We start from the raw sequence: 27635 nt of genomic DNA, 5'->3' as shown, positions 1-27635 counted from the left end.
TGTTGTTGCAAAAAAAAAAGGAATAAACCTCAAATTATTAGGAGTCTCAAACTCTGGACACAAAAAGGAACACTAGGCAGCACAGGCTTCTCTTCTCTCCTGGGAGATGAGGCACCTGGCACTGTTAATGCTGGGTGATTTTTATTGGTTGTTAATTATGTCTGATAGTTTGTATCCATGATGAACTAATTACAAATGTGTTTGTTCTGGTGGTTCCTTTTACTGTAGCAGAAGATGGCTGTGCCCCCCACATATGTTGATCTTGGGAAATCTGCCAGGGATGTTTTCACCAAGGGCTATGGTGAGTGTTGCAGGGAGTGGTATTTGAGCCCCTAGACTGGGTTGGCATATTTGGTGGGAGTTTACCCATAACAGTTTGGGAGATCCGTGTCAGTCAACTGCTCCATGACTTCCGTGTCAGGGAAAACAGGTGAGCTTCCTGTGCATAGTAAAGCAGTTTTGGTTGTGCGCCTGCTAAGGGTAGGCTCATGAATTGCTGCAGACAGGTACACATTGTCATACTCTCCTCCCAGTGTGGAGCAGCTGTGTCTGCTGCTGCAGTGAGGTGCTGCTTCTAAATTTAGCCCATCCTTAAGCACATGCCTTGGAGGCTGTGAGTCTGCCAGCTGCCGGGTACCTTCTTCTCAGACCCTGCATGGGGCACAGGGGCGGCTCAGGTGGGGCTTTGCCTGTCCTGTCCGCTGCTGTTCCATGGCACCTGAGCTCCATGGCACCTGAGCTCCATGCCTAGGCAGGCAGCAGCAGGAACCTGATGCCCTCAGCCTGTATGGCCAGCATGTTTTTAAATATAAAATAGACATTTTGAAACAGTTGTAAGGAAGGCAGAGATGGCATTCTTGAATTAGTTAATTAACCTGTTAACAATTGTTTTCTTCTTTCTTTAGGATTTGGCTTAATAAAACTCGATTTGAAAACAAAATCTGAGAACGGATTGGTAAGTTACCCAGCTCACATGGAGCATGGTGATGTAATGTAGAGCCACAGATTACTGCCAGGTGCTGGTGGCAGAGCGAAACAGAGGAAACATTTCTGACTGTGGTAACTTGTGGTTGTCACATTCATTGCATCCTCTGTGGAATGGGTGGTTTAAGGAAGGTGCACCCATTGGTACCCAGTCCAACACCTGATTAATTCAGGAAAATGTGAGCTAGTATCTGTTTGTTTTAGTTTTCTGATGTTTCTTATTTTAAAATTGACCTGTGTTCAATGCCATATAATTATTTAAAAAAAAAGTTTAATGGTCCCTTTTAGATTATAATTGTTGAAAGTAAGACATTTTGGGACTAATTAGTGCGCTTTCTGCTTTAGTTCAGTGCTTTTTACCCTGTGCTAGGCTGGAGGCAGGAACGGAAGGGGAGAGGTGTCTTTCCTTATAGACTAAAGAGTCTCAGGGGAAGAAGGAAGCTGTCTCCTCAGAAGGAATTCCTTACCCCATCTGTACTTTAAATATCTGATATTTAAATTAGAATTAGCTTTTTGCACACACATTCAGGACCTTACCTCTTTTTTTTTTTTTAAGTATTTTTATTAATAATTCTTCACACACGTACAGTCCATACATGGTGTACAATCAGTGGCTACAATATCATCACATAGTTGTGTATTCATCACTGTGATCAGTTTTAGAACATTTGCATCACTCCAGAAAAAGAAATAAAAAGAAAAAACTCATACATCCCATACCCCTTACGCTTCCCTCTTATTGACTACTAGTATTTCAGTCTACTCTGTTTATTTTACCCCTTATCCCCCCTATTATTTATTCATTTTTTATTCCATATTTTTAAATTCATCTGTCCATACCTTGGAGAAAAGGAGCATCAGACACAAGGTTTTCACAATCAGACAGTCACATTGTGAAAGCTATATCATTATGCAATCATCTTCAAGAATCAAGGCTACTGGAACACAGCTCTACAGTTTCAGATACTTTCCTCCAGCTACTCCAATACACAACAAACTAAATAGGGGATATTTATATAATGCATAAGAATAACCTCCAGGATAACCTCTCGACTCTGAAATCTCTCAGTCACTGAAACCTTATTTTGTCTCATTTCTCTCTTCTCCTTTTTGGTCAAGAAGGGGCTTCACCTCTTGCATAAGGGAGAACACAGTCCTTTTAGGGGTAGAGTGATGCAAAGTGTAGTGCTGGCGTGCAGGTTGTAACTTTCTCTCCCCTTTAAAGGAATTTACGAGCTCAGGTTCAGCCAACACTGAGACCACGAAAGTGACGGGCAGTCTGGAAACCAAGTACAGGTGGACTGAATATGGCCTGACATTTACAGAGAAATGGAACACTGACAACACCCTAGGCACCGAGATTACTGTGGAAGATCAGGTAATGGCCACTGCGAAACACACAGTTTTATTAATTCACGTCCACTGGCCTTGTGACGACAGCTATTGACAAATTCCTTTTCTGTTCAGCTCGCACGTGGACTGAAGCTAACCTTTGATTCATCCTTCTCACCTAACACTGGGTAAGAATCTCATCTGTTTTCTTGGCAAGGATGTTCTGTGATGTTGCATGCAGTGGAAGCTCTTTGTTGGGATGCTGGAGTTTGGGGTTGGAACTGACATCACCAAAGAGGCAGCCTCCAAGACCAGGAGATTCAGGGTCTCTGTTTTTTATATGGTCCCTGGACTTGTCTGCATCCGTCCACCAACAGACTACTAGGATGAGCTCTCCTTAATTAATCGTGAATGGGAGTTTACTCAGCAAATGTGCTTTGATCGCCTCCTATCCAGGGGCCTCTAGGGACCCAGCCATAGATGCTTTCCCCCAAGGGGCTTCCTGTCTAAAGGAGGGTGTGGACTGGTGTTCAGCTGTGTTTTATGGGATTCTGCACTGGCTACTGGTGCTCCGCTGGTTTCAGCCACGGAGCTGTGGGGTTTCTGACCCAGTAATGCTCCATCTCATGTGAGCGAGACTGCTGGCACCTCAGTGGTCAGGGCCATAGGTGACATTTAGAAGCAGCAGCTAACTGATCCGTGTTAGCAGCCCCATTTTTTAGGCTTGAAGGGTCCTTCCTCAGCTTCCTGTTTGGGGAAACAGACTGGGGGGACTCAGCTGCAGGATGGTCCCTGAGACTTCACTTTCTGTCCCAAGCCCATCTGGCTGTGAGAAGATTAGGCCCAGTTGCTTTTGCACAGTGGAGGCAACATGGTGTGTTGTTCTGCCTCGGTTCCTGGAAGTTTTTCAAAGTGACTAGAAGGAATCATCATTCTCTCCTAGAATACACTTGTTTTTTCACACTCAGAGTGAGGGTCTCCTATACTTGGGTAAGGTTGTTTTGCATACTGACGATGGGATCAAGATGCTTACTGAATTTCATTATTTGCTATTCCATACTATTTCCTTCCCCCACTTACCTTTTATGTTTTTTAATAAGAGAAATTCTTTAATAACAAATGAAAAGTGACTTTTTCTTTCAGTTGAGAAGTTGAAATATTTACTTCAACTTTCCTACTTCAGTGTTTTTTCTTTTTTTTTAAAACATTTTTTATTGTGAAGAAAACATAAAAAAGTACATATAAAAAAGTGATGAATTTTAGAGTACTTTTTAACAAGTAGTTTTAGAACAGATTTCAAAGTATGGTATGGGTTACAGTTCCACCATTTCGGTTGTTTCCTTCTAGCTACTCTAAGACACTGGAGACTAAAAAGAAATATCAGCATAGTGATTCAGTGGTCATATTCATTTGCTAAATCCTTTCTTCTCTGATACAACTCTTCCTCTTCCTTTGATTCTTCTCCCATTCTTTTTTTTTAATTTGTTAATTTTTTTTAAACATAACAACATACAAACACGAACATTCTTACCATATGATCATTCCATTCTTGGTATATAAACAATAACTCACAATATCTTCACAATAGTTGTATATTCATTGCCATGATTACCTCTCAGAACATTTGCATCAATTCAGAAAATGAAATAAAGAAGAAAAAAAAAATTTGTACACACTGTACCCCTCCCCCTCCCCCTCCCCCTCCCCAATCACCAGCATTTCAATTGCTAAATTTATTTTAACATTTGTTCCCCCTATTATTTATTTATTTTGAATCCATATGTTTTACTCATCTGTTGATAAGGTAGATAAAAGGAGCATTAGACACAAGGTTTTCACAATCACACAGTCACATTGTGAAAGCTATATCATTATACAATCATCTTCAAGAAGCATGGCTACTGGAATACAGCTCTACATTTTCAGGCAGTTCCCTCCAGCCTCTCTATTACACCTTAGCTCAACCTTAAAAAGGTGATATTTATATAATGCATAAGAATAACATCCAGGATAACCTCTCGACTCTGTTTGAAATCTCTCAGCCATTGACACTTTATTTTGTCTCATTTCACTCTTCCCCCTTTTGGTCGAGAAGGTTTTCTCAATGCCTTGCTGCTGAGTCTCAGCTCATCCTAAGATTTCTGTCCTGTTGCCAGGAATGTCCACACCCCTGGGAGTCGTGTTGCATGTAGAGACGGGGAGGGCAGTGAGTTTGCTTGTCGTGTTGGCTGAAAGAGGCGACATCTGGGCAACAAAAGAGGTTCTCTAGGGGTGACTCTTAGGCCTAATTTTAAGTTGGCTTAGCCTATCCTTTGAGGGGTTAAGTTTCATATGAACAAACCCCAAGATTTAGGGCTTGGCCTATTGCTTTGGTTGTCCCCACTGCTTGTAAGAATATCAGGAATTCTCCACTTGGGGATGTTGAGTTTTCCCCCTTTCTCGCCATTCCCCCAAGGGAACTTTGCAAATACTTTTTTATTCACTGCTCAAATCACTCTGGGATTTATCAGGGCATCACTCTGGATAAACCTACAAAATCTCATGCCCTACTCAAGGTTCCATGTACTTATCATGTTCAATTAAGCTGTCCATGTAAGTTATATTAGGAAATATACTTGTCAAAATATAAATTTTGTACCAAATAAGTGTCTTTTGCTTTAGTCTCACACATAAGTTAAAGTTTTCAAATATGAATTACCATCTATTTTCAACACCCTGCACTATTGGCATTCCTTTGCTCTCCCTCATGCAAAACCATTTTTTAGTTTGTACATTAAGTCACTGTCGTTGTACACTCTAGGCATTCCTAGATTATTACCATCTCAGTCTTTATTGTATATCTTTCCTTCTGATTTCCTTTGTGCCCCCAGCCCTCCTCCCTCTATCATTCTCACATTCAGCTTCATTCAGTGTTCTAACATTATTGTATTACAGTTAGGTAGAATTGTGCTACCCATTTCTGAATTTTTACAATCATTCTCCTTGCACAATATGTATCTCTTCACCTCCAATTACCTAATATCTACTTTATTTCTATCTCTTGATGGTCTCTGTTCTTAACTGAAATTCTCCAAGTTCATTCACTAATGTCAGTTCATATCAGTGAGACCATACAGTATCTGTCGTTTTGTTGCTGGGTACTCTCACTCAGCACAATATCCTTAAGGTCCATCCGTGTTGTTACACACTTCATAACTTTATTCTGTCTTACGGCTGCATAATATTCCATCGTATGTATATACCACAGCTTGTTTAGCCACTCCTCTATTGATGGACATTTCTGCTGTTTCCATCTCTTGGCAATTGTGAATAATGCTGCTATAAACATTGGTGTGCAAATGTCCGTTTGTGTCTTTGCCCTCATGTCCTCTGAGTAGATACCTAGCAATGGTTTTGCCGGGTCATATGGCAATTCTATACTTAGCTTCCTGAGGAACCGCCAAACTGCCTTCCACAGTGGTTGTACCATTTCACATTCCCACCAACAGTGGATAAGTGTGCCTTTTTCTCCACATCCTCTCCAGCACTTATCATTTTCTGTTTTATTGATAATGGCCATTCTGGTGGGTGTGAGATGACATCTCATTGTGGTTTTGATTTGCATTTCCCTGATAGCCAGGGAAGTTGAGCATCTTTTCATTTTGGCCATTTTTATTACCTCTTCTGAGAAGTGTCTGTTCTTGTCTTTTGCCCATTTTGTAATTGGGTTGTCTGTCTTTTTGTTGTTGAGTTGAACAATCTCTTTATAAGTTCTGGATACTAGACCTTTACCTGATATATCATTTCCAAATATTGTCCCCCATTGTGTAGGCTGTCTTTTTACTTTCTTGGTGAAGTTCTTTGATGCATAAAAGTGTTTAATTTTGAGGAGTTCCCATTTCTTTCTTTCTTCAGTGCTCTTGCTTTGGGTGTAAGGTCTAGGAACTTGCCTCCTATTGTAAGAGTTATAAGATATTTCCCTACATTTTCTTCTAAAAGTTTTATGGTCTTAGAGCTGATGTTTAGGTCTTTGATCAAATTTTTTTCTTATTATTTTATTTTTTTAAATACCAAAAAACACAAAGCAAATACAAGCATTCCTATTTTGATCATTCCGTTCTACATATATAATCAGTAATTCATAATATCATCACAGAGTTGCATATTTGTCATCGTAATAATTTCTTGGAACATTTGCATCTATTCAGAAAAAGAAATAAAATGAAAACAGAAAAAAATTTATATATACCATACCCCTGCCCCTCTCTTTCATTGATCACTAGCATTTCAAACTAAATTTATTTTAACATGTGTTCCCCCATTATTTATTTTTATTCCATATGTTCTACTCATCTGTTGACAAGGTAGATAAAAGGAGCATCAGACACAAGGTTTTCACAATCACACAGTCACATTGTGAAAGCTGTATCAATTCAGTCATCATCAAGAAACATGGCTACTGGAATACAGCTCTACATTTTCAGGCAGTTCCCTCCAGCCTCTCCATTACATCTTGACTTAATGCGTAAGAATAACCTCCAGGATAACCTCTTGACTGTGTAATCTCTCAGCCATTGATACTTTGTCTCATTTCACTCTTTCCCCTTTTGGTCCAGAGGGTTTTCTCAATCCCTTGATGCTGAGTCTCAACTCATTCTAGGGTTTTTCTCAATCCCTTGATGCTGAATCTCAGCTCATTCTAGGATTTTTGTCCCATGTTGCCAGGAAGGTCTGCATCCCTGGGAGTCATGTCCCACGTAGACAGGGGGAGGGTGGTGAGTTTGCTTGTTGTGTTGGCTGAAGAGAGAGGCCACATCTGAGCAACAAAAGAGACTCTCTTGGGGGTGGCTCTTAGGCCTAATTTTAAGTAGGCTTGACCTATCCTTTGTGGGGTTAAGTTTCATATGAACAAACCCCAAGACTGGGGGCTCAGTCTATAGCTTTGGTTGTCTACACTGCTTGTGAGAATATCAAGAATTCAATTTGGGGAAGTTGAATTTCTCCCCATTCTCACCGTTCCTTGAAGGGGACATTGCAAATACTTTTCCACTCACTGATCAAATCACTCGGGGATTCATCGGGGCGTCACTCTGGACAAACCAACAAAATCTCATGTCCTACCCAAAGTTCCAAGTACTTATGGTGTTCAGTCAAGCTATCTACATAAGTTATATTAGGACACTAGTCTTTGATTGATTTTGAGTTAAGTTTTGTATAGGGTGTGAGGTATGGATCCTTTTTCATTCTTTTGCATATGGATATCCAGTTCTCTAGGTACCATCTATTGAAGAGACTGTTCTGTCCCAGGTGAGTTGCCTTGACTGCCTTATCAAAGATCAGTTGTCCATAGATGAGAGGGTCTATATCTGAACATTCTATTCGATTCTGTTGGTCAGTATGTCTGTCTTTATGCCAGTACCATACTGTTTTGACCACTATAGCTTTGTATATGCCTCTTCTCCCACTCTTTAGGGATATTAGGGCAATGGCCATTCTAACTTCTTCATGTTGAAATGGGGTGTTGGTGTTATGGAGTAGGAGGATCCAAGTGATTGATGCTTTTGGAGAGACTGGTACATCTGGTTTCAGGGCTTATCTGGCATAGGAACTATCTTGAGGCTATAGGTTTCTGAAAAATAAACTTAGTGTCTCTCTCTTTCCTTTTAGTCCTTCACAACAAATGTTCATTGAGGGACAGCCACCGCATGCATGCCTGGGACTGGGTAGAGGGTGACCCCAAGGGACCCAGCAAACAGGGTTCCTGCCCTACAGGGGGATGGTCTGTGTATAACTCAGTTTTGGATGAGCTGAAGACCACTGGCCAGGAGCGGACTTCACTCTTGCTGTTGCCTCTGCTGTAGTTGCTGCCGTCAGGGGCATTGGCACCGTGCTGTGATGGGGAAGTTACCCAGAGACCCTCTGATGGGGCGGGGCTGGAGGATGTGCACACATGCTTGAACCTGCGGCCTGGGGCTTGGCCCGCTGCCCTGAGATGGCAGGATTTGGAATTTTATAGGATTTCCCATTAACTTTGGCTGGTTTGCCCATAAGTTGCCATGCCTGGCAGTAATAAACCTGAAAGGAAAGTTTTTTTTTTTTTAATTAAAAAAAGAATTAACAAAACAATTAGAAATCATTCCAATCTACATGTACAATCAGTAATTCTTAATAACATCACATAGTTGCATATTCATCATTTCTTAGTACATTTGCATCGATTTAGAAAAAGAAATAAAAAGACAACAGAATAAGAATTAAAACAATAATAGAAAGAAAAAAAAACAAAAAAAACAAAAACAAAAAACCTATACCTCACATGCAGCTTCATTCAGTGTTTTAACATAATTGCATTACAATTGGGTAGTATTGTGCTGTCCATTTCTGAGTTTTTATATCCAGTCCCGTTGTACAGTCTGTATCCCTTCAGCTCCAATTATCCCTTCTCTTTTTTTTTTAATTAACGGAAAAAAAGAAATTAACCCAACATTTAGAGATCATACCATTCTACATATGCAATCATTAATTCTTAACATCATCACATAGATGCATGATCATCATTTCTTAGTACATTTGCATTGGTTTAGAAGAACTAGCAACATAACCGAAAAAGATATAGAATGTTAATATAGAGAAAAAAATAAAAGTAATAATAGTAAAATCAAAACAAAACAAAACAAAAACCTATAGCTCAGATGCAGCTTCATTCAGTGTTTTGACATGATTACTTTACAATTAGGTATTATTGTGCTGTCCATTTTTGAGTTTTTGTATCTAGTCCTGTTGCACAGTCTGTATCCCTTCAGCTTCAATTACCCATTGTCTTACCCTGTTTCTAACTCCTGCTGAACTCTGTTACCAATGACATATTTCAAGTTTATTCTCGAATGTCTGTTCACATCAGTGGGACCATACAGAATTTGTCCTTTAGTTTTTGGCTGGATTCACTCAGCATAATATTCTCTAGGTCCATCCATGTTATTACATGGTTCATAAGTTTATCTTGTCTTAAAGCTGCATAATATTCCATTGTATGTATATACCACAGTTTGTTTAGCCACTCTTCTGTTGATGGAGATTTTGGCTGTTTCCATCTCTTTGCAATTGTAAATAACGCTGCTATAAACATTGGTGTGCAAATGTCCGTTTGTGTCTTTGCCCTTAAGTCCTTTGAGTAGATACCCAGCAATGGTATTGCTGGGTCGTATGGCAATTCTATATTCAGCTTTTTGAGGAACCGCCAAACTGCCTTCCACAGTGGTTGCACCCTTTGACATTCCCACCAACAGTGGATAAGTGTGCCTCTTTCTCCGCATCCTCTCCAGCACTTGTCATTTTCTGTTTTGTTGATAATGGCCATTCTGGTGGGTGTGAGATGATATCTCATTGTGGTTTTGATTTGCATTTCTCTAATGGCCAGGGACATTGAGCATCTCTTCATGTGCCTCTTGGCCATCCGTATTTCCTCTTCTGAGAGGTGTCTGTTCAAGTCTTTTTCCCATTTTGTAATTGGGTTGGCTGTCTTTTTGTTGTTGAGATGAACAATCTCTTTATAAATTCTGGATACTAGACCTTTATCTGATATATCATTTCCAAATATTGTCTCCCATTGTGAAGGCTGTCTTTCTACTTTCTTGATGAAGTTCTTTGATGCACAAAAGTGTTTAATTTTGAGGAGTTCCCATTTATTTATTTCCTTCTTCAGTGCTCTTGCTTTAGGTTTAAGGTCCATAAAACCGCCTGCAGTTGTAAGATCCATAAGATATCTCCCAACATTTTCCTCTAACTGTTTTATGGTCTTAGACCTAATGTTTAGATCTTTGATCCATTTTGAGTTAACTTTTGTATAGGGTGTGAGAGATGGGTCTTCTTTCATTCTTTTGCATATGGATATCCAGTTCTCTAGGCACCATTTATTGAAGAGACTGCTCTGTCCCAGGTGAGTTGGCTTGACTGCCTTATCAAAGATCAAATGTCCATAGATGAGAGGGTCTATATCTGAGCACTCTATTCGATTCCATTGGTCGATATATCTATCTTTATGCCAATACCATGCTGTTTTGACCACTGTGGCTTCATAATATGCCTTAAAGTCAGGCAGCGCGAGACCTCCAGCTTCGTTTTTTTTCCTCAAGATGTTTTTAGCAATTCGGGGCACCCTGCCCTTCCAGATAAATTTGCTTATTGGTTTTTCTATTTCTGAAAAATAAGTTGTTGGGATTTTGATTGGTATTGCATTGAATCTGTAAATCAATTTAGGTAGGATTGACATCTTAACTATATTTAGTCTTCCAATCCATGAACACAGTATGCCCTTCCATCTATTTAGGTCTTCTGTGATTTCTTTTAGCAGTTTTTTGTAGTTTTCTTTATATAGGTTTTTTGTCTCTTTAGTTAAATTTATTCCTAGGTATTTTATTCTTTTAGTTGCAATTGTAAATGGGATTCGTTTCTTGATTTCCCCCTCAGCTTGTTCATTACTAGTGTATAGAAATGCTACAGATTTTTGAATGTTGATCTTGTAACCTGCTACTTTGCTGTACTCATTTATTAGCTCTAGTAGTTTTGTTGTGGATTTTTCTGGGTTTTCGACATATAGTATCATATCGTCTGCAAACAGTGATAGTTTTACTTCTTCCTTTCCAATTTTGATGCCTTGTATTTCTTTTTCTTGTCTAATTGCTCTGGCTAGAACCTCCAACACAATGTTGAATAATAGTGGTGATAGTGGACATCCTTGTCTTGTTCCTGATCTTAGGGGGAAAGTTTTCAATTTTTCCCCATTGAGGATGATATTAGCTGTGGGTTTTTCATATATTCCCTCTATCATTTTAAGGAAGTTCCCTTGTATTCCTGTCTTTTGAAGTGTTTTCAACAGGAAAGGATGTTGAATCTTGTCGAATGCCTTCTCTGCATCAATTGAGATGATCATGTGATTTTTCTGCTTTGATTTGTTGATATGGTGTATTACATTAATTGATTTTCTTATGTTGAACCATCCTTGCATACCTGGGATGAATCCTACTTGGTCATGATGTATAATTCTTTTAATGTGTTGTTGGATACGATTTGCTAGAATTTTATTGAGGATTTTTGCATCTGTATTCATTAGAGAGATTGGTCTGTAGTTTTCTTTTTTTGTAATATCTTTGCCTGGTTTTGGTATGAGGGTGATGTTGGCTTCATAGAATGAATTAGGTAGTTTTCCCTCCACTTCGATTTTTTTGAAGAGTTTGAAGAGAATTGGTACTAATTCTTTCTGGAACGTTTGGTAGAATTCACATGTGAAGCCATCTGGTCCTGGACTTTTCTTTTTAGGAAGCTTTTGAATGACTAATTCAATTTCTTTACTTGTGATTGGTTTGTTGAGGTCATCTATGTCTTCTTGAGTCAAAGTTGGTTGTTCATGTCTTTCCAGGAACCCGTCCATTTCCTCTAAATTGTTGTATTTATTAGCGTAAAGTTGTTCATAGTATCCTGTTATTACCTCCTTTATTTCTGTGAGGTCAGTAGTTATGTCTCCTCTTCCATTTCTGATCTTATTTATTTGCATCCTCTCTCTTCTTCTTTTTGTCAATCTTGCTAAGGGCCCATCAATCTTATTGATTTTCTCATAGAACCAACTTCTGGCCTTATTGATTTTCTCTATTGTTTTCATGTTTTCAATTTCATTTATTTGTGCTCTAATCTTTGTTATTTCTTTCCTTTTGCTTGCTTTGGGATTAGTTTGCTGTTCTTTCTCCAGTTCTTCCAATTGAACAGTTAATTCCTGCATTTTTGCCTTTTCTTCTTTTCTGATATAGGCATTTAGGGCAATAAATTTCCCTCTTAGCACTGCCTTTGCTGCGTCCCATAAGTTTTGAAATGTTGTGTTTTCATTTTCATTTGCCTCGAGGTATTTACTAATTTCTCTTGCAATTTCTTCTTTGACCCACTCATTGTTTAAGAGTGTGTTGTTGAGCCTCCAGGTATTTGTGAATTTTCTGGCATTCTGCCTATTATTGATTTCCAACTTCATTCCTTTATGATCCGAGAAAGTGTTGTGTATGATTTCAATCTTTTTAAATTTGTTAAGACTTGCTTTGTGACCCAGCATATGGTCTATCTTTGAGAATGATCCATGAGCACTTGAGAAAAAGGTTTATCCTGCTGTTGTGGGATGTAATGTCCTATAAATGTCTGTTAAGTCTAGCTCATTTATGGTAATATTCAGATTCTCTATTTCTTTATTGATCCTCTGTCTAGATGTTCTGTCCATTGATGAGAGTGGGGAATTGAAGTCTCCAACTATTATGGTATATGTGTCTATTTCCCTTTTCAGTGTTTGCAGTGTATTCCTCACGTATTTTGGGGCATTCTGGTTTGGTGCATAAATATTTATGATTGTTATGTCTTCTTGTTTAATTGTTCCTTTTATTAGTATATAGTGTCCTTCTTTGTCTCTTTTAACTGTTTTACATTTGAAGTCTAACTTGTTGGATATTAGTATAGCCACTCCTGCTATTTTCTGGTTGTTATTTGCATGAAATATCTTTTCCCAACCTTTCACTTTCAACCTATGTTTATCTTTGGGTCTAAGATGTGTTTCCTGTAGACAGCATATAGAAGGATCCTGTTTTTTAATCCATTCTGCCAGTCTATGTCTTTTGATTGGGGAATTCAGTCCATTGACATTTAGTGTTATTACTGTTTGGATAATATTTTCCTCTGCCATTTTGCCTTTTGTATTATATATATATCATATCTGACTTTCCTTCTTTCTACACTCTTCTCCATACCTCTCTCTTCTGTCTTTTTGTATCTGACTCTAGTGCTCCCTTTAGTATTTCTTGCAGAGCTGGTCTCTTGGTCACAAATTCTCTCAGTGACTTTTTGTCTATAAATGTTTTAATTTCTCCCTCATTTTTGAAGGACAATTTTCCTGGATATAGGAGTCTTGGTTGGCAGTTTTTCTCTTTTAGTAATTTAAATATATCATCCCACTGTCTTCTAGCCTCCATGGTTTCTGCTGAGAAATCTACACATAGTCTTATTGGGTTTCCCTTGTATGTGATGGATTGTTTTTCTCTTGCTGCTTTCAAGATCCTCTCTTTCTCTTTGACCTCTGACATTCTAACTAGTAAGTGTCTTGGAGAACGCCTATTTGGGCCTAATCTCTTTCGGGTGCGCTGCACTTCTTGGATCTGTAATTTTAGGTCTTTCATAAGAGTTGGGAAATTTTCAGTGAAAATTTCTTCCATTAGTTTTTCTCCTCCTTTTCCCTTCTCTTCTCCTTCTGGGACACCCACAACACGTATATTTGTGCGGTTCATATTGTCCTTGAGTTCCCTGATACCCTGTTCAAATTTTTCCATTCTTTTCCCGATAGTTTCTGTTTCTGTTTGGAATTCAGATGTTCCATCCTCCAAATCACTAATTCTATCTTCTGTCTCTTTGAATCTATCATTGTAGGTATCCATTGTTTTTTCTATCTTTTCTACTTTGTCCTTCACTTCCATAAGTTCTGTGATTTGTTTTTTCAGTTTTTCTATTTCTTCTTTATGTTCAGCCCATGTCTTCTTCATGTCCTCCCTCAATTTATCGATTTCGTTTTTGAAGAGGTTTTCCATTTCTGTTCGTATATTTAGCATTAGTTGTCTCAGCTCCTGTATCTCATTTGAACTATTGGTTTGTTCCTTTGACTGGGCCATATTTTCAATTATTTGAGCGTGATCCGTTATCTTCTGTTGGCGTCTGCGCATTTAGACAGATTTCCCTGGGTATTGGATCCAAAAGTTTGGAAGATTTTTTTGTGAAATCTCTGGGTTCTGTTTTTCTTATCCTGCCCAGTAGGTGGTGCTCGTGGCACACGTTTGTCTGCGGGTCCCACCAGTAAAAGGTGCTGTGGGACCTTAAACTTTGGAAAACTCTCGCCGTCCTGGGGGTTCGCTAGCTGAAGCGACTTGAGCCGGCCCGGGGTCCGAACGCAGGGAGGGTTGCTGGTCGCCGCAGCCAGGGAAAGAGCCTGTCCGAATTTCCTAGTCGGCCCTGGGCAACAAGCGTGGCGGGAGGGCGCCAGCGGCAGCGGCCCGCCCGAGAGAGTGCACGTTCCCCGGGAGTCACGGGTTTGGAAGGGGCCTCCCGCACCCGTCACCGTTCTCCGGGGCCTGGGGGTTTCTGATCCAATTCTCTCAGTTGGTCTGGGGGCTGTGCGTGGTGTGGGCGCCAGCCGCCTTGGTTTCAGGGGACCACCTCTCCAATTCTCCCAGCCGGCCCGGGAAGGGGGAAGGGAGTAACTCCGGCCGCTTGCCACCCCGCTCGGTAAGGCCCGCGCGTCTCGGCGATCTCACCCGAGCTGCTTCTATCAGCCAGCCAGCCGTTCCAGGATGGGGTACGCTGTCTTTTTTATCTCTGTTGTGGCTTTGGGCGCTTTCTGTATCGTTTCTACTCCCCTAGTAGGTGTCCTGGAGAAGAAACTAAGATCCGCGCGTCTTACTAAGCCGCCATCTTCCAGGAAGTCGAAAGGAAAGTTTTGTTTTAGTTTAACTTTTTATTTTGAAATAATTAAAAGTTGAAGAAATAGCACATAGAGTACCCCTGTGCACAGAGTACCCGGGTTCCCCTGATGTTAACGTCTTGCATGACTATAACATAATGATCAAAACCAGGAAATTAATTTTGAAATAATACTGTTGACGAATCTCTTGTCTCACTGATCCCTTATTTCTGGCTCTTGATGCAGTCCAGGGCCTTTGTTGCGTTTATTTGTCAGGTCGCCTTTGTCTCCTCTTGTCCAGGCCGTGTCCTCCGTCTCTTTATCTTTCATGATTGTAACTCTTTTGACGAGTAGCAGCCAATTATTTTGTGGAATGTCCTTCCATTCTCTGATGTTTCCTCACGACTGGATTCAGGTCATGGGTTTTGGCAGCCACAGAAGTGGTGCTGCCTGCCTCTTGGTACAGGGTTTCGGGCAGTGTGTGCCAGCCTGCCTCGCTGGTCACTGGGTGAGCTGCCGCAGTTGGGCTTCTCCACTGTGAAGCTACTGCTTTTCTGTTTTAAGTAATAAGTATCTTGTGGGGAGACACTTTGAGACTTGGCAAATATTTCATTTCTCATCGTACTTTGGGTCACAAGTACTGGCGTGTGTTGATGGTTCTTTCCTGCAACAGGAACCATCAGTGCATGATAAAGGGTGAGTTTTCTATTCGCATCATTTCTTCTGCATTTATTAATTGGGATCCTATGTATGGAAGATCTGTCCCTTCTCTATTTATTTAATAGATTATTAGTATCAGTATGGGATCAAAGATATTTTATTCTATGAGCTATACTCCTACTCTCATTATTTATTTTATTGCTCAGATTGTCCCAGAGATGGTTATTAGGAGCTTCTCCACTTGGCATCCTATGTGCTTTTTTTTTTTTTTTTTACATGGGCAGGAGGCACCTGGAATCGAACCTGGGTCCTCGGGCATGACAGGCAAGCACTGTTACCTGCTGAGCCACCGTGGCCCGCCCCCTATGTGCTTTTGACAAGCCCCAACACCTCCCCCCATCATCTTTTGAGAATTTTCTTATTTGTGGTTTCAGAAGCTATACTAGGCCCATCTTGTACTTCCCTTCCCCTGTCCTGGTAGTGGCCATTTGTCCAAAGAGTCCTGGTTCCTTTCACTGGAGGATGTTTAGAAACCACAATTGTGGGCACTAGGAGTGCTCTTTGCTACGGGGCGTTTGAGGAGAGTTTTGATGAGTGTTGAGGGAGATGGGCAGTGGAAGCTGACTCACCAAGGCGGCCGAGGGGAATGGCCTGGGAACGTGTGTTGGCTCCTGGAATGAGCTGGATATAGGCCACATTGGACAAGGCTGCAGTGCTTGTCCAGGACCAGCCCCCATGCTGAGTGTCTCACCACACGTAAAGCCAGCTTGTTAACCACAAATCAGAGGCTTGCCTCTCTCAAGTGCTTGTCAGATCAGCACTGCTCTTTAAGTGGCTTTTAAAAACCCCCAATAATATCTAAAAGAGGAAAGGCTCCAAATACACATTGTACTGCATTACGAAAAGCAGAAACCTGGGGAGAAACCTGCATCCGTGCCCCGGCACTGCCCCATGCTCCTGGGTACCCGGCCAGGATCCAGTGAGACAGTGCTGGAGGCACTGTAAATGATCAGACCTATTGCCAAAATGCGCAGAAGCAACTTGAACAAAATTGAGGCCCCAAGGTGCAAGTTTTATTGTCACTTGGAAAGGGCATTGACTTCATCTTCAACTGTGACCTCTGAAAGCCTAATCTCACTGAGTACTTGGAAAGTTGAGCCTTTACCTTTTTATGGTGAAAATTTCAAACATACGAAAGTATGTAGAACCCACATCATGTTGCCGTCACCTACTTTAGTAGTTATCAATGAATGGCTAATCTTGTTCTGTTTATGCATTTATACTCCCCCTTTCCCCTCTCCTGAATTATTTTGAAGTAAATAGTAGATATTTAATTTATAAATATTTTAATATGTATGTATCTTTAAATGAGATTCCTTTTTAAAGAAGGTATAGCTATAAAACCATTATCACATTGAAAAAAATTATTCTCTAATAATGAGTGTCAAATGTTCAGCCTCTTCAGAACTCCATGTTTGTGTCATGATTTTTTTACAAAATCAAAAATTACAGAAATTGTGGGTTTTACAGAACAGTGATGTGACATATTTGTTACAGTTGGTGAAAGTACATTTTCATAGTTGTACTGTTAACTAGTGTCCATGATTTAACTTATGGTTCACTGTGTTGTATAGTTCCATGGTTGAAAAAAAAAATTGTTCTAGGAAGATACACAACCTAAAATTTCCCTCTGAAGCACATTCAAACATATAATTCAACAATGTTAGTACTGCTGACAGTGGTGTGCTACCATCTATTACCAAAACTTTGCCGTCATCTCAAATAAAAACTCTAGATTTTTCTATTTTTTTGCATGGGCAGGCGGCATGGCAGGTGAGAACTTCCCTGCAGAGCCACCGTGGCCCACCCAGAACTATACATTGTAAGCCTTAACTCCCTATTCCTTCCCCCCACCTGGCCTCTGGTAAACTATATTCTAGATTCTGACTCTATGAACTTGTTTATTCTAATTAGTTCATGTCAGGGAGATCATGCAATTTTTGTCCTTTTGTGTCTGACTTATTTCACTTGGTATTATGTCCTTAATGTTCATCTGTGTTGTTGCATGTAACAGAACTTCGTTCTTCCCTTGTGCTGGATCATATTCCATTGCTTGTGTTTGCATTTTGTTTATCCATTCATTGGTTAAACTTTTTGTTTATCCATTCATTGGTCACAACTTTTCACAGTTGTGAATAATGCTGCTGTGAACATCGGTGTGAAAATATGCGTCCCGGTCCCTACTTTAAGTGAGTTCTTTTGGATATTTACCTAGAAGTGGGATTGTTGAGTCATGTGGTATTTCTATACTTAACTTTCTGAGGAAATGTCAAACCATCTTCCACAGTGTCTGCACCATTTTACCTTCCTCCCAGCAGTGAATGAGTGTTCCTGATGCTCGGCATCTTCTCCAACAGTTGTGATTTTCCATTTTTTAAATCGTAGTCATTATAGTGACTGTGAAATGGTATCTCATTGTGCTTTAGATATGCATTTCCCTGATGCCTATCTTTTCATGTGCTTTTTTGTGGGTTTTGAATGTTGTCTTAGAGAAATGTCTATTCAAGTGTTTTGCCCATTTTTAAGTTGGGTTGTTTGTCTTTTTGCTGTTGAGTTGAAGAATGTCTTTATATATTCTGGATATTAAACCCTTATTCGATATGGTTTCCAATATATTCTCCCATTTTGTGTTCAGATTGTTGTTTTATTTTCATGATAAAGTCCTTTGAGGCATAAAAGTTTTTTTATTTTGATCAGGTCCTATTTATCTTCTATTTCTGTTGTTGTTTGTGCTTTGGGTTTAATGTCTACAGAAACAAAGTAGTAATGATGCTTCCTTACATTTACTTCCAGGAGTTTCCAGCTCTTGTACTTAGGTCTTTGCTCCATTTTGAGTTGCTTTCTTATGTGGTACGAGGTAGGAGTCCACCTTTATTCTTTTGCAAGTAGAGATCCAGTTTTCCCAGCACCATGTATTGAAGAGACTATTCATTCCCAATTGAGTTGTCTTTGTCCCCTTGTCAGAAATCAGTTGGCTGTAAATATATATGAAGGTGGATCTCTGAGCTCTCGATTCATTTCTGTTGGGGTACATGTGTGCGCTTGGGCCAGTACCAATGTGCTTTGATTACTGTGACCTTGTAATAAGTTTTAAGATCAGAAAGTGTGAGTCCTCTACCTTCACTCCTCTTCCAGATGGCTTTGGCTACTTGGGCCCCTACCATTCCACATAATGTGATGATTGCCTTTTCCATTCCTGCAAAGAAGGTTGTTGGAATTTTGATTGGGATTATGTTAAATATATAAATTTTTTTGGGTAGAATTGACATCTTACCAATATTTATACTCCTGGTCCTTGAACACAGAATGTGCTTCTAATTTATTTTGGTCTTCTTTGGTTTTTCTTAGCAATATTTTCTACCTTTTTGTATACAATCTTTTACACCCTTGGCTAGATATCCTAGATGTTTGGTTCTTTTTTTTTTTTTTTTAATTTATTCATTTATTAATTAAAAAAATTAAGAACAAACAAAAACATTAGCATATCATTCCATTCTACATATATAATCAGTAATTCTCAATATCATCACATAGTTGCATATTCATCATTTCTTAGAACATTTGCATCAATTCAGAAAAGAAATAAAAAGACCACAGAAAAAGAAAGAAAACAATAACAGAGAAAAAAAAAAACGATTATACATACCATGATGTTTGGTTCTTTTAGTTGCTATTGTAAATGGTTTTTTTTTCTTGATTTCTTCTTCTGATTGTTTGTTACAAGTGTGTAGACACACTGCTGATTTTGGGGAGTTGATCTTGTACCCTGGTACTTTGCTGTTCTTATTTATTAGCTCTAGGAACTTTGTTGTGGATTTTTCATGATTTTCTGTGTATAGGATCATGTCATCTGCAAATAGTGACGGTTTTTACTTCTTCTTTTACATAGGATCCTGCCATCTGCAAATAGTGACAGTTTTTACTTCTTCTTTTACATAGGATCCTGTCATCTGCAAATAATGACAGTTTTTACTTCTTCCTTTCCAGTTTGCTGTCATTTATTTATTTTTCTTGCCTAATTGCTCTGGCTAGAACTTCCAGTACAATGTTGAATAACAGTGGTGACAGTGGGTATCATTATCTTATTCCTGGTCTTATAAGGAAACCTTTCAGCTTTCACCATTAAGTATGATATTAGCTGTGGGTTTTTCATATATACCTTTTATTTATTGAGGAGGTTTACTTTTATTTCTGTTTTTCTAATTTTTTTTTCAAGAAAGGTGCTTGATTTTGTCAAATTGAGATGATCATATGTTTTTGTTTTTTTTAATTCCCTTCATTTAGTTAATTGATTTTCTTGTGTTGAACTGCCCTTGCATACCTGGGATAAATCCCATTTGATCATGGTGTATAATTCTTTTAATGTGCTGTTGAATTTGGTTTGCTGGTACTTTGTTGAGGATTTTTGCATCTATATTCAGTAGAGATAGTGTTTTCTAATTTTCTTTTCTTGTAGTATCTTCATCTGAGGGTAATTTTGGCCTAGGAGGGTGAATTTGGGAGTGTTCCTTACTCTTTAATTTTTTGGATGAGGTTGAGCATGATTGGTGTCAATTCTTGGGATGTTTGGTAAGATTCCCCTGTGAAGCCATCTGGTCCTGAGCTTTTCTTTTGGTGGGAAGTTTTTGATGACTGATTCAATCTTTTACTTGTGATTGGTTTGTCAAGATCTTCTATTTCTTCTTGAGTCGGTGTAGATATTTGTGTGTTTCTAGGAATTTTTCCATTTCATCTGGGTTATCTAATTTGTTGGGTACATATTATTATATGATATATATATATATTACTGTTCATAATATTCTCTAATAATCCTTTTTACTTCAGTAGGCTTGATAGTAATGCCCCCCTTTTCATTTCTTATTTAGTAGTTTGTGTCCTAAAGGTTTGTCAATTTGGTGATCTTTTTGAAGAACCAACTTTTTAAAAAAAATTTTCTCTATTGCTTTCTTTTTCTTTATTTCATTTATTTCCACTCGATTCTTTGTTATTTCCCTCTTTCTGCTCACTCTGCATTTAGTGTGCTCTTCTTTTTCTGTTTCTTCAGTTTTGAGGTTAAGTTTCTGATTTAAAATTTTTCTTCTTTTTATTGTAAGCATTTAGAGCTTTAATAACAGCACTGCATTTGTTGCTTCCCGTAAGTTTTGGTATGTTGTTTTTCATTTTCATTTGTTTCAGGATATTACTTAATTTCCCTTGTGATTTCCTCTTTAACCCATTGGTTGTTCAAAAGTATGCTGTTCAATTTCCACATATTTGTGAGATGAATATATTTCTCCTTCTGTTATTAATTTCTAGCTTTAGAGAAGATACATTGAATGATTTCAGTATTCTTTGAGTTTATTGAGTGAGACTTGTGACCTAAGATAAAGTTTATCCTGGAGAGTAAACCATGTACACTTGAGAAGTATGTATATTCTGTGTGAGGTGTTTTACTTCTGTTTGTGTCTGTTAGGTCTACTTGTTTGAGAGTATTGTTCAGGGTTGTATTTATTTATTGATCTTCTGTCTAGATGTTCTTCCTATTGTTAAGACTGATCTTTTAAGGTTTGCTTCTGTTAGTGTAGAACTGTCAATTTCTCCCTTCGAATCTGTCAGTATTTATTGCATATATCTTGGGGCTCTGATGTTAGGTGCATATATATTTATAATTGTTATGTCATCGTGTTGAATTGACTCCCTTATCAGTATATAATGACTGTCTTTGTCTCTCAAAACTGTTTTTCGCTTAAAGTCTATCTGATATTAGTATACCTACTCCAGTTCTCTTTTGGTTACTACTTGCAGGATACATTTTTTTTCCCACCCTTTCACTTTCAGTGTACTTGGGTTTTTTAATTTAGTCTCTTGTAGACACTATAGTTAGGTCATGCTTTTTCTCCATTCTGCAAGTCTTTGGAGAGTTTAATCCATTTACAATTAAGTCCATTTGCAATTAATCCTACTGATAATGTAGGATTTTCTTGCCATTTTGTTAATCTTGTAACTTTTCTGACCCTTGATTCTTGTGAGGCCTACTTTCATATTTAAAAAAATTTTTAAATGGCACCATATTGTGTCCCTTCTCATTTCTATCTTTATGTTTTTCATGTATTTTTCTTGTAGTTACCGTGGGGTAAAAATTAAAAATCCTAAATATATAACAATCATATTTGATTTGATTCCAACTTGATTTCAGTTGCATACATATATACACTATTCCTTCACTCCTGCATCTCCCCATTTGTTTTTTATACTTGTTATAAATTATATCTTGGTACATTGTATGTCCAAAAGTATATATGTATCATTACTTTAAATGCATTTTGTGTTAGCCCTGTAGGAAGTAGGAATTGAAGTTACATACCAAAAGATACAATGCAATGAAACTGGCATGTCTTAATCTCTCCCTCATTTTGAAAACAGGTCTCAGTGGATATAAAATTCTTGGTTGGCAATTGTTTTCTTTCAGCACTGTAAGTATTTTAACCCACTGCTTTCTTGCCCCCATGGTTTCTAAGGAGAAGTCAACCTATAAACTAATTGAGAATCCCTTGTACATGACGTGTTTTTCTCTTGCAAATTTCAGAACCCTCCTTATCCTTTTCCACTATTTCTTTAAATATTCCTTTTGCCCCTTTCTTTCTTCTTCTGGAATTCCCATAATGTATATATTGATATGCTTGTTGGCACCCCAGAGGTCTCTTAAGCTTTTTGCTTTTTATAATTCTTTATTCTTCCTGTTTATCAGCCTGATTCATTTGAATTGTCTTGCTTTCGAGTTTACTGATACTTTCTTCTGCCATCTCCAGTCTGCTATTGAAACCCTCCTGGGAATTTTTTATTTCATTTATTGGGTTTTCAACTCTAGTAGTTCTCTTTGATTCCTTTATAAAATTTCTGTCTCTTTATTGAGAGTCTCCTATTGTTCATTCAGTTTCATGATATCTTTTATTTCTCTCTCTGTGTTTTCCTTCATTTCCTTGAATATGTTGAAGAAAAGCTCTTTGGTAGTCCACAGTCTTCCCTGCATTGATGTTTTCTGAATTTTTATCCTCTTCCTTAGGATGGGCTGCCATTTTGTGTGTGTTCTGTAATCTTTTGTTGCATGCTATACTTTTTTTTTCCCCCACATGGGCAGGCACTGGGAATCAAACCCAGGTCTCCAGCTTGACAGGCGAGAACTCTGCCATTGTGCCACCATTGTACCACCCATATTGTACTTTTTAATATTTTAAAATGTTAGCTCGGAGATTTATTCTCTGAAATGTCTGTTTTTTGAGCTTGTAAAATGACAGAGCTAGTGCTATGACAGAGATTTTCTTGAGCCCGTCTATTAGAATTCCTCACTCAAGGCAATTTCAAAGTCCAGTGTCCCCCATTTCTTTTCTGGGCCTTTGTCTTCTCTTGGTTGTGTGCTTGCTAGTGTCTTAGGAGTTCCCCTGTTTACAGTGGTTTGAATGACCCCTCTAATTCCCGGGAGACAAACCTTCTCCCTGGTATTGCACTGTTGGACTGAAAGCAGGTAAGCCTTTGCCCCAGGCTATGTGCCTCAGTTGTTTCTTTAACACTGCTTTCCTTGTTGCAAGCTGCTTTTCCTGGAAGGCAAATTTTGGGAAGGGAGCACAACAGAGGGGAATTTCCCAATCCAGAACAAGGCCAGGGACCCACAGAGGGAGCACTGGCTGGCTCAAACTGCTGTGGAGTGGGGATGAGGGACAGTCCAGAAAGGACACCGAATCTTCTTCCACAGCTCCCCAAAGCTGTATTTCCTTCACTTGAAATGCAGAACTTCACTATCCGCTGCAGCTTCGAGTAAGTTGTACAATCTTCAAGTCTCCTCGCCACCTTTGTCAAGGGCAGGCTGGTACAATAGCCACCCTCAGAGTCGACCCCCACTGATCTGAATCAAAAGCTGAGACCAGCAGTCAGCCTGTGTCCTCCCTGGCTCGTGGGAAACTGGACTTTTTGTTCCTTTCTATCACCAGCAAGCTGTGCCAGTAGCTGGTCCCCACTGCTGCCACAGTGGGGGATTGGCACTGGTAACTGCTGGTGGTGAGAGAAGAGTTAACTAGTATTTAATGTAATTTACCAGCCTCTTCCTCCCTCTCTTTCCTGGATGCTGTGCCATGTTCTACTGGAATCCACAGTTTTTAAATAGTTGATTCATACAGTTTTTGCCTATTTAATGGATGATCAGGTGGAGGCATTCATTTCTGGAGCTTCCTGTTCTGCCATCATCCCACAGTCTCTCCTTCCTCTTGCAATTTACTTGTTGAAGAAACTGTATCTTTTGTCGTGCAGAGACAGATTTGCTGATTGCATCTCTGTGGTGTCATTTAACTTGTTCCTCTGTCCCCTGTATTTCCTGTGAATTGGTAAGTCAAGAAACTGCATTACATTTAGGTCCTATTAGGGCCGGGTGTGCTAAAACACCTTATAGATGGTGCTGTATATTCCACTGGAATGCATGTACAGGCCTAGCTGTCTGTTGTTATGATGTCACTGCCATTCATGATACATTAATTCATTAGGCATTGCAAAATGGTGATAATTCCAATTTTATCATTATTTCTCCATTTATGAGCTGGAACTTTTCTTTGTCAACCATTTGTTAACCTCAAGGTATGATTAGTATGGGAGAGATGGACAAATGTTTGGTTCCTTCTTTTATGGACTATTTTCAAAGTAATTGTTCTCTAGTCCCTAAAGATGACAAGTGTGTGTGTTTGTGTTTTTAGTGTTATGAAATTATGGATTTAAAAACATTTGAAATGTTTCCATTCTTTGCCAGTATCTTTCATTGATGCTTGCATTGCCCACCTTTGAAGTTGCTGGGAATCGTTTCAGATTAGTCGGTAGGCTTTGACAGCTTTGACAGGTCATTTCAGACTCATCTTGTTCATTTCCTGCCTCGGATCTGTAATCAGCTATTTCTTTAAGGAGCACTGGTTCCTTCTAGGTGGGAATGGTATTTAAAGCCCACAAGCTGGGTGCTGGGCTTAGGCTTGACTGGGCTGTCTGGTCCTTGGGCCTCTGAGCAGATCTGGTTCCTCTTGGGGACTTTTGCTGAGAATGCAGGTTGCTGTCACGCTTGTGGCTGAATGACAGGCACAATCAGGTGAAAATGATCCAGATTGTATTAGCTAGATGTGATCTTGTTCTTCAGTGTTTACTGTTTATGTTTCACGGGGTGATACTATCTTTGTGGGTGATACGAGTCACCCATCCTCCTGAGCATGCTCATCGTGCGTGGCGGGCAAGGGAGGCGCTGAACTGGTCATATTATCAAGTCTGGGATCAGAGGCTGAGGCCTCTTGTTGGGTCAGTAGGTGTTCCCGGCCTCCTGACTACAAAGCAGTAGGGCACAGTTCTTTGGAATATGGCATACTCTCTGGGATCTCATGAATTCCTAGTTAAAAGCCATCTCACTATTGTATTCACTTGTGTTCTAGTTTGTTAGCTGCTGGAATGCAATATACCAGAAATGGAATGGCTTTTAAAAAGGGGGAATTTAATGAGTTGTTGGTTTATAGTTCTAAGGCTGAGAAAATGTCCCAATTAAAACAAGTCTAAAAAAATGTCCAATCAAAGGCATCCAGGGAAAGATACCTTGGTTCAAGAAGGCCGATGAAGTTCAGGGTTTCTCTCTCAAGTGAGATGGCACATGGTGAACACAGTCACAGTTTCTGTCTCAGCTGGAAGGGCACATGGTGAACACGGCTAGTTTTCTCTGCTAGTTTTCTCTCCTGGCTTCTGGTTTCATGAAGCTCCCCGGGAGGCGTTTTCCTTCTTCCTCTCCAAAGGTTGCTGGCTCATGGACTCTCTGCATCTCATGGCTACATCATTCTGCTCTCTCTGAATCTCTCTCACCAAAATGTTTCCTCTTTTATAGGACTTCAGAAACTAATCAGGACCCACTCAAATGGATGGAGACATGTCGTCACCTAATCCAGCTTAACAACCACTCTTGACTAAATCACATCAACCAGGGAGATGATCTCATTACAGTTTCAAATATACAGTATTGAATAGGGATTATTCTACCTTTATGAAATGGGATTTATATTAAAACATGACTTTTCTTAGGGGACATGCTTCCTTTCCAACCAGCACAACTTGGAAGACATCTAGTTTTTGTTTCTTTATTTAGGAGATGAGATACAAAGTAAGAAGATGATCATTTCCTTAAAAGCTGCTGTTTACCTTGCTGCCTTCATGGCAGATCCATCTTTTCCCAGATTTGGAAAACAACAAAGATGCATCTCTTTTGTAATTTTATAATTACCCAATAAATGTCTGCTCTACTCTATTATAGGCTGCCTCTTTAAGCATAGGGAGAATATGATAAAGAAATAAACCAGAAATCTTAGCACTTATTTTTCCAGTTTTTCTTGCCTGTGTTCTCACTTTATTATTGTGGCATATCTGCAAGTTGGATTCCATTTGAAGAGAGGTTGTGCCTTGCCCATTGTGGACATGGGAGCTATTTATGGGAGAGCAGGGGCCCCTGACTTTGTCCCCTCCTGGTGTATTTAAACTGTTATTAAAAAAAAAAAAGCGTGTCTTGACATGAGTGTGCCAAGGTGTGTTGGTTTCTGGTTTTAATATGATTTCTTTTTTCTCAGGAAAAAAAATGCTAAAATCAAGACTGGGTACAAGCGGGAGCACATCAACCTGGGCTGCGACGTGGATTTTGACATCGCTGGGCCCTCAATCCGGGGCGCGCTGGTGCTGGGTTACGAGGGCTGGCTGGCTGGCTACCAGATGAATTTTGAGACTGCAAAGTCACGAGTGACACAGAGCAATTTTGCAGTTGGCTACAAGACTGATGAATTCCAGCTTCACACTAATGTGTAAGTGTATGTGTGGATGTGAGTGTGTATGTTAGAGGAATTGCCTTTCATTTTATTTTACTAATTTATCAATTTTTAATAACTGTGAAATGAGTTTGTTGGTGTCAGATGAGCCCAATGGCCTGTTTGTATTTTTCTGTTTCCCATTTATCCATCTCTTAAAGTGTCCTGCTTAGGTTCTTTCTAGTCTGTGAGCAGTAAGTATTGCCATTGATACATGCAGGATGACCTACCTATTCAATGTAGCAAAGGTGTGGTGTCAGCCTAGAGCAGAGTCCTTTCCTTACAGCTTTCTGGCCACTGGGGAGCCTTTCTATTTTAGTTAACAAAATGCCTGAGGATAGCTTGCTGGACTTAATGAACTGCAGGCATTATAGATAAATTAGGAGATGATAATCTCAGCTAAAAACAAAGTGGCTGTTCTACGTGGTGGAACATTTAAAAGTTTATTCACTACTTGAGAACAGGATAAACAGAAGAGAAAAATTTACAGGTTAGGTTTTGAGGGAGCCTCTTGTTACTGAATTTGAGAGGCAGAGTAATGATTTAGGTTAAAGGGTAACAAAATTTCATTCATAGAAATCCCAGAGATATGAGGAATTAGCCTGTGATACAAATGGGCTGTAACTTGACCAAGTTTATTTCTTTCCACTAGAGGTCACTAAAGGAAAGACTTTTAGAATTTAAGACAAATGGTATTCGTCTCTACATTAAAGCATTTCCATTGAAATTTTTTTTGAGGGATTTTTCTAATTAGTTTACAATTTTGAGTCTTTTGAAACTAAACAGTCACAGGAAAATCTGTAGAGATGGGTTAGCTCCTGCGGAGTGGAAAGGTGTGACTACAAAGGGATAGCGTGGGGGAGGTTTTGGGGTGATGGGACTGTTCTGTACCCTGATTGTGGGAGTGGGTCCATGAATCCATAATGGGTTAAAAAGTCATGAGAAACATGGACCAAAAAGGTCAGTTTTGCTATATGTTAATTAAAAAAATATATAACATTCAAAAATAGCCATAGGGGAAACATAACAAGCATAGAAGTGCTTCTTTAGTTTGGAAGTTTGACTGAAGGGGAAGTTCTTCCTCGGGTTTGGAGTTGGAAATTGGCATCAGCTCTGGAAGCAGTGACTTCTGGCGGTTCCCCCCACATACCCAGTGAGTAAAGTGAACCTGGTTTATCTTCAGAAGCAGTGTGGGGGCAGCTGCTGCGGCTAATCTGGGTTTGTCCTCGTTCTTGCAGAGAGGCCCAGACATGCAGCGTTCGCTCTTGTGCTTCATATTTGAACAACACATTCCCCCGTCTATAGTTTTGAGA

The 27635-nt window shown here is 39.3% G+C and overlaps 1 protein-coding gene across 4 annotated transcripts in view; it reads left to right on the top strand.

Moving 5' to 3' along the window:
• VDAC1 (voltage dependent anion channel 1) overlaps window positions 1–27635 on the top strand; it is a 48825-nt gene that overhangs the window by 14162 nt on the left and 7028 nt on the right. For 3 of the 4 annotated variants that reach the window (XM_077138437.1, XM_077138438.1, XM_077138435.1), the window contains exons 2-6: window positions 229–301; window positions 906–955; window positions 2210–2362; window positions 2452–2504; window positions 26092–26319. In XM_077138437.1, the coding sequence (XP_076994552.1) occupies window positions 235–301; window positions 906–955; window positions 2210–2362; window positions 2452–2504; window positions 26092–26319 (551 nt within the window). In that variant the 5' untranslated portion in view covers window positions 229–234. The remainder of the gene's footprint in view (window positions 1–228; window positions 302–905; window positions 956–2209; window positions 2363–2451; window positions 2505–26091; window positions 26320–27635) is intronic. The other variant, XM_077138436.1, reaches the window with a different exon arrangement.

The sequence above is a fragment of the Tamandua tetradactyla genome, chromosome 20 (assembly GCF_023851605.1).
Source record: "Tamandua tetradactyla isolate mTamTet1 chromosome 20, mTamTet1.pri, whole genome shotgun sequence".
Lineage (NCBI taxonomy): Eukaryota > Metazoa > Chordata > Mammalia > Pilosa > Myrmecophagidae > Tamandua > Tamandua tetradactyla.
Note: the sequence above shows the minus strand (reverse complement) of the source record. Positions and strands in the feature narration are given on the sequence as shown.